Source organism: Otolemur garnettii, unplaced genomic scaffold (assembly GCF_000181295.1).
Source record: "Otolemur garnettii isolate 467f Iridium unplaced genomic scaffold, OtoGar3 scaffold00010, whole genome shotgun sequence".
NCBI lineage: Eukaryota > Metazoa > Chordata > Mammalia > Primates > Galagidae > Otolemur > Otolemur garnettii.
In genome coordinates, this window is record NW_003852405.1 from 18,021,667 (window position 1) to 18,028,565 (window position 6,899).

General features: G+C 52.6%; 1 protein-coding gene across 1 annotated transcript; it reads left to right on the top strand.

The window, feature by feature from the left end:
• Positions 1 to 607: 607 nt before the first annotated feature.
• BARHL2 (BarH like homeobox 2) lies at positions 608 to 6,218 on the top strand. The gene is made up of 3 exons (XM_003784167.2): positions 608 to 1,280; positions 3,075 to 3,300; positions 5,125 to 6,218. Exons 1-3 carry the CDS (start codon positions 650 to 652, stop codon positions 5,435 to 5,437), a joined length of 1,170 nt encoding a protein of 389 aa, XP_003784215.1. The 5' UTR covers positions 608 to 649; the 3' UTR covers positions 5,438 to 6,218.
• The last annotated feature ends 681 nt before the right edge of the window (positions 6,219 to 6,899 follow it).

Here is a 6,899-nt window from a genome sequence, read left to right on the forward strand (position 1 = left end):
TCCTCCGCCCGCGCCTGCTCCTTCTCTTCTTCCTCCTCTTCCTCCTCTAGCTCTGGTTGCCGCTGCCACCGCGGCCGTGTCTGCTCCACAACTTTCCAAGAAAGTTGGGAAACTCGGCTCCAGGGCGGCGGAGTCGCGCGCAGCGGCCACCTCGGGAGCCGCGGGGGAGCTCCAAGGGCGCGCGGCTGCCCGGGCTTCGCGGTCGCTGCACCTGCCACATCCGTCGCCGCCGCCGCCGCCCCGTGCAAGGCTGTGGTCAGACCCAGGCGGCGGTGGCAGCGGCGGTGGCGGCGGCGTAGGGGTCGCTTCCTGCCGCCTGCACCTTCGTCTGGGTCTCGGGCGCCGCCACCGCCGCCCCACGTGCGCAGTCGTTCCCCCAGCTCATCTTCTGTGTTTTTTCAAAAATTTTTGTAACTTTCCCTTCGTCTTTCTTTCTTCCCACCCCTACTTTTTGCAGAAGGGAAAAAAAAGTTGTGTCGAAAGTGTCCAGTGATTGTCACCTCCCAATTAGCCTTCCTCCCCCGCCTCACTTTTTTTTTTTTTAAGGCGGCGGCAATATTTAGTGTTTATTTTGTTTTACGATTGATAGCTTCCTTTGCTGGTTCTGGGCGGCTGCTGAACGGCGGAGTGGCGTGGACCTCATGTAGAAATGACAACAATGGAAGGGGCCAGCGGGTCGAGTTTTGGAATAGATACGATTTTATCCAGTGCCAGTTCGGGCAGTCCCGGCATGATGAATGGAGATTTCCGCCCGCTCGGTGAGGCCAGGACTGCGGATTTTAGGAGTCAGGCTACCCCGTCCCCCTGTTCGGAGATTGATACCGTAGGAACGGCGCCTTCTTCTCCGATCTCCGTCACCATGGAGCCCCCGGAGCCGCATCTAGTAGCAGACGGGCCTCAGCATCACCACCACCTTCACCATAGCCAACAGCCTCCGCCTCCAGCAGCGGCCCCGACGCAAAGTTTGCAGCCTTCGCCCCAACAGCAGCCGCCGCCGCCGCCGCCACCGCCGCAACAGCCACAGTCCGCGCAGCAGCTGGGCTCGGCCGCCTCGGCCCCCAGGACTTCCACCTCTTCTTTTTTAATTAAGGACATCTTGGGCGACAGCAAACCTCTGGCGGCGTGTGCACCCTACAGCACCAGCGTCTCCTCTCCCCACCACACCCCGAAGCAGGAGAGCAATGTAGTGCACGAGAGCTTCAGGCCAAAGCTCGAGCAGGAGGACAGCAAAACCAAACTCGACAAGCGGGAAGATTCCCAGAGCGACATCAAATGCCACGGTGAGTTGCGCCACCCTAGCTCTCCCAGCCGTCCAGCTTCTCCTCCAGTTTCCTCTTCTCCCCTTCAGCCTCGGGTGAATCTCTGCTGGGGAGTTTTCCCCGGAGCTTCTCCGGCGATGGGGCGACCGTCACAAGACTGCAAGCTGGAGGGAGGCCTGGGCGTGCGATTTGGTAACTCGTTCGAAGTTCTGTTTATTGTTACATTTCCACCCCACAGCCGTCACCGCCGTCCAGCTCCTTTCTTTGTTTTACATAATTTTAATTTCTCGGCGGGGGGAACAGCGGTGAAGGAAATACTTTTCGTTGATCAAAGGGACGGACTTGAGGTTTTCCTAGCCGAGACCTTGGGAATGGGAATGGGGGAGGTGGAAGAGAGAAATAGCTCAGCAAGCAAGTGGTGTCTTGGAGTGTGAATAAGCAAACTGGTGTTTATTGTTTAATGCAAATGATGATTTCATTCCCCATCCCCACATCTTATTTTCCAAACACCATCACTGGAATTACAGGATTTAATGACAAACAAATTTCTGTTTCGATTAACAGCAACTTTCAAAAAATTAGATTGTGATTAATATGGGGAAGACAGTAAAAATTTATAATCAAGTTTTCAGAAACATCCTTCTTTCCCCATGGCCACGTCTGGATTATCTGTATCTTAGGAAGCTTTTGGGCCCCTTGCAAGTAATTAGGAGGTGGCAATTATAAAAAATTTATGGAATTGAGTTTTTTTGAAAATCAGAAGATGACAAACGAATTGTCCTTCAGCTCCCTTTTTACATTTGCTCCTCCAACAATTTCATAAGTAAATGTTGTGGGTTTTGCATGACAAGAGTTTTAGCATACCAGGAGGGTTCCCCCCCCTTTACTGGTCAGTTTATTATCCTTCTTATTATTAATCCTGTTTCTCTGGTAAAGATATATGCTGACTGTCTGGAAGGTAGGATATTGCTCCTCATTTTACTATTATAGTATTAGCATAATAGTGTCCAAAACAGATGTACAGTCTGGTCTGGCGATTTTTTGTGCAGCAACCTCCCCAGTGGGTCAATTAGAGAGATTATTGTTCTTCCTGCAGGGAAGATCAAGGAGCACTGCACAAACGGGTACAAACAGAGAGGGATTGACATATCGATTTCCCAGCATTTCAGGAAAAAACCAAAGTTGACAAATAGAATCCGGAAATCTCCGTGCTGTCACCTGGATGGGCACAGTGATTCTGAGCTTAGCTCGGTGCCTGGGTGACAAATTCTTTTGGAAGCTTTAAAAGACCTGATGCAGGTGGCTGCAGAAAGCTTGATTCCAACATTTCCCAAGTGCATCTGAAAAAGAGAAACCAATGCCTGTAACTCTCAGTAGAAAGAAAAAAGTAAAATGGAGATGGTCCTCCCCTCCCTCCAATGGAGTGGGAAGACCCTTTGAAAAGTACCAAATCAGAGAAACTTAAGTCATAATGAAAACATTAAAAAAAAAAAAAAAGGACAGTGTCTCCCTCAGATCAAGGAAACAATAACAAAAAGAACTCCTTATTGGAAAGTATGTTTTTTTTTTTTCTTTTTAACTATCAACCACGTGAGGATCGGCCATGATTCCCTTTAGGACCTCCAAACAAGGCCTCATACTCTCCAGTCAGAAAGTGGTCCTCTTCGTCCCAAATATATGTGTGAGGGGGTGGCAGAGTGTAGTCCCTTGAGAGCAGCGGCTGGCTTGGGAACTTAGCAGTGTGTGCCAAGGACAGACACTCTATCCTTCCCCACTCTAGCCTAACTTATGGCTGTGGCTGGGTTTTTATCATAGGAACAAAGGAGGAAGGAGACCGAGAGATTACAAGTAGTCGAGAGAGTCCGCCCGTGAGAGCAAAGAAGCCTCGAAAAGCCAGGACAGCTTTCTCCGACCATCAGCTCAATCAACTTGAGCGTAGTTTTGAGCGGCAGAAGTACCTGAGTGTGCAAGACCGCATGGACCTGGCTGCTGCGCTCAACCTCACTGACACCCAAGTCAAGACCTGGTACCAGAACCGCAGGTAAGGGAGGCTGTTTTAAGTCATGACCATCAGACCAGGCTTCTCTCCCAGCCTCAAGAGACTCTAGGAACTAAGAGTCAGACAGTCTGGAGTGGGTGCCTGGGTGATTCGACCTGAGGCAGGAATTAGCCACATACTCCCCCACCTGAGGTGAGAGGGACTGAAGGAAGGACAGCTGGAATTTATACTTAGCACTTCTAAGTGTCCAAGTATCTTATCAGGTGCTACTTTCCCATGAAACCTGAGTTGCTGGGATCCCCCCTTGATCCCCAAATCAATCAAGCAACACCTTCTCAAATTGAGACATCTGTGCAGCTGACACTCAGGCACAGAGAGCCTGTGTGGTGGCACCCCTTGGGCCTGCCTCAGGCTGGTTCCAAATGTCTATAGTCGGCAATACTGCCTGGCTGATGCAGTCCCCACAGAGCTGTCCCACCAGCCTTGGCTTAAATGTCCTCGCTTTGGCCTGTGAGGCGGCTGGAGGAGGTAGGGTCCAAGCCTTATTCTGTGTAGCTGCAGAGACTAGGAGAGCCCAGCTGGGTGAGAGTTGGGTTGGCAGCCACAGCCTGGAGAATCGGGCAGCTGGCCAAGCGTCCGGCTTTGGGGGTCGGGAGGACTGTCCTCCGTACTGGTTACCTCTGCTCTTCCGTCTTGACGTGAAGAAAGAATGCTTAGGAAAGCAAAAGAGGCTGGCAGTGCCAGCAGGGTCCTGAACTCGAGAGCAGAACTGGGCAATCCCAGGTGGAGGGTCCTCTAAGCCTGGCTCACTTCTCCTGCATCCTGATCTTTTCTCCCCCTCCTCTTCTCTCGTTTGTGTTCTAATCGTCCATAAGTGTGGTTAGAAATGCCCATCCAGTTGTCATCTTTACCATAATTTTCTGTCTCATTACATACGGTTTCAGCCACCCTAATTCTGTCGGAAAACATTAGTGTCATTTGTAGCCAATTTAAAATGGGCGACATGTTTATTAATTTGGCTGGAGCTGCCGGGTATGGATGGCCCACCAGCCCTGCGTTCCTTCATCAGGCATCTGAGTAAACCGCCTGCTCATCTCTTTTCATCTCTTCTTCATAGCTGGGTGTGTGCTGGGGCGGGAGGAGACGGGAAAAGCTGATCACAGGTTTTAATTGTTGCTTTCTCCCTGAGGAGGAAATATCTTGAAATGCATCCCCCCCCCCAACAAATGGCCGGGAGGTACTGTGCCCTTGGGAGAGTCCTCCCTGAAATGAATTCTGTTTTGAGACCTTGTCACCCTCTTCCCCCTAAGCCCTCTGCTTACTGGAAGGTCCTGTCAGGCTGAGAGAGAGATGTGTCTCCACAGCCTGCGGCCTGAGAGGGGCTGGGGTCTGAGGCTCCGGAGTCTCTGTGTTTCTTTGTTTATGGTTTCTTCTCTCTCAGCCTGGAGGAGAGGGAGAGGGACTGAGAGTGGACACTTTGGGATTATGGTGTGTGTGGGGGGGGAATGTGGGAAGGGAAGGAAGAGAGAGAGGACCGTCTGTGTCCCCAGGAAAGTAGCAGGAAGTAGCCTGCCCATAAGGGGGACAGCAGCAGAGCTGTGGGATAGGAAAAGGCAGCAAAGCTCGTAGGACTTCACTTGTGAGTTAGTAAGGATGTAATTTATGAAATTGACTTTGGGTTATTTTGGTTTAGCAAGGCCGGAGCAGGAGATGGGATGCATCCTGGTTGGCATCTGTTTCCCAGTCTTCCTGCCATCTGGGGGAGAGAGAAGGGAGGAGGTGGGAGAGGGCCAGAGAAGGGGCCCAGGTCTTGATGCCTGCACAGTGTCCACAGCTGCTGGGGGCCCGTACCCCGCTATCTTTCAGGACCAAGTGGAAACGGCAGACGGCGGTGGGCCTGGAGCTTCTGGCCGAGGCGGGGAACTACTCAGCACTGCAGAGGATGTTCCCGTCGCCTTATTTCTATCACCCAAGCCTGCTGGGCAGCATGGACAGCACTACGGCGGCGGCCGCCGCCGCTGCCATGTACAATAGCATGTACCGGACTCCCCCGGCACCCCATCCCCAGCTACAGCGGCCCCTGGTGCCCAGAGTGCTCATCCACGGTCTGGGGCCCGGCGGACAGCCCGCCCTCAATCCCCTGTCCAGCCCCATCCCAGGCACCCCGCACCCCCGGTGAAGAACCGGCCGAGCAAAGGTGTTGCAATCCCACCCCAAACCCCCCAACCCGGACAGCTGCCTCTCCTCTCCCAGCACTAGGCCACCAGGCCTCCCCGGCAGCGGACCCTGGGAGGCTGAGGAGAAAGAGAGGAAGAGAAGAGGCTCACCAGTGGGCGGGGGACCCTCAAAGAGGAGCCAGCCCTCTGCTCTGCGTCCTCACCCCCTGAGATAGGGTTGGAAAGCTCCCCTACAGCAGTGTGACCGGTGAACGCTGAACCCACACAAAGTGCGACCAGTAAGTGAAAACATCGACACAAACAAAACCTCAAGTTCTTTAAAAAAACTGACTTTTGGGACAAGGAGGAGGGAGGGAGGGGGGAGGGCGAAGGAGGGAAGAAAGAAAGGCACGGAGCAGAGCGGAAACCGCGCAGGCAGAGAGAATTGGTGACGGACAGATAGCCTCAAGTTCCAGGCAGAGGGCGATGCCGTGGACATTCCGTCTGCCCCAGAAAAAAGAGGAGGGTGACTGAGAACTTTGCACTGATTTCTCATGACCTTTTTTCTTTCGGAAAAGTGGCATGCTTCATAATATGAAAAAAATGTACATTTGAAAGACTGAGTGATAAGTGATATATCATATTTATTATATGTTGTCCAAAAAAGAGTCACTTATATACGTTAGTAAAAACATGATTTTTCTTTTCATGTCTTTTTGATTCAGTAAAATAAATGCTTAGACAAAAATATAGATTTTTTTGTGATTGAAAATTACAAAAATAAAGTTTATCTTTTTTTAACAAGCGATGAAATCCAAGGGAGCTGATTTTGCTGAAGCGGAATGTACTATGATGAGATGCCTGACTTGGTTTAGAAAAAAAATTCCTCCTAGACTATGAGGAATTTACACTATCTGTAAAGACTTGGGGTTGGCTTGTATAGAAACAGCTTCATTTTTCCTGCTGGCCTCTTCTGAGCTATTATTTGATATGTGTGAGTGCCTGCCTTTTTAAGTGGATGGTTTCAGAGCAGCCCGTGAGGCCGAGGGAGAAAGTCGGTATTTGGAGGCTGCTGGTGCTAAGTGGACGGCCAAGGTCTCCAGCTGTCCTGGCGGCCCGCAGGCCCAGCTTGACCCGGTGTGGGGATCCTGCTGCCTGCCCCTCCCCCTCCTCCTAGGGGTCTTCCCGGGGCAGCGCTGGGCGCTGAGTGCTGGGCGGCGACGCGGCAGGGGCCGGGCCTCGGGCGGACGCTCCTCGGGCCTCGCAGCTGTTCTGCTGCCCGCGGCTGGGCGCCCGCGAGGCCCGGACAGCCTGCGAGCGGGGAGGCTGAAGGGCGAGCAATTAGGACGCCCCGGGGGACTGAGGGAGGCCTCACTAACAAACCCTTGTCGCCGCTTTGATCCTTGCCTCCTCCTTCCCGGCGGCCGGCATCCAGCCCTGAGCACCACACAGGGCTCGGTGTGAGTTCCTGGTGCTGAGGTGCCT

Coding starts and splice junctions, on each gene's coding strand:
- BARHL2 (XM_003784167.2), top strand. CDS start 650: ATGACAACAATGGAAGGGGCCAGCGGGTCGAGTTTTGGAATAGATACG. Junction 1,281..3,074: donor GAGCGACATCAAATGCCACG/GTGAGTTGCGCC, acceptor TTTTTATCATAG/GAACAAAGGAGGAAGGAGAC. Junction 3,301..5,124: donor ACCTGGTACCAGAACCGCAG/GTAAGGGAGGCT, acceptor GCTATCTTTCAG/GACCAAGTGGAAACGGCAGA.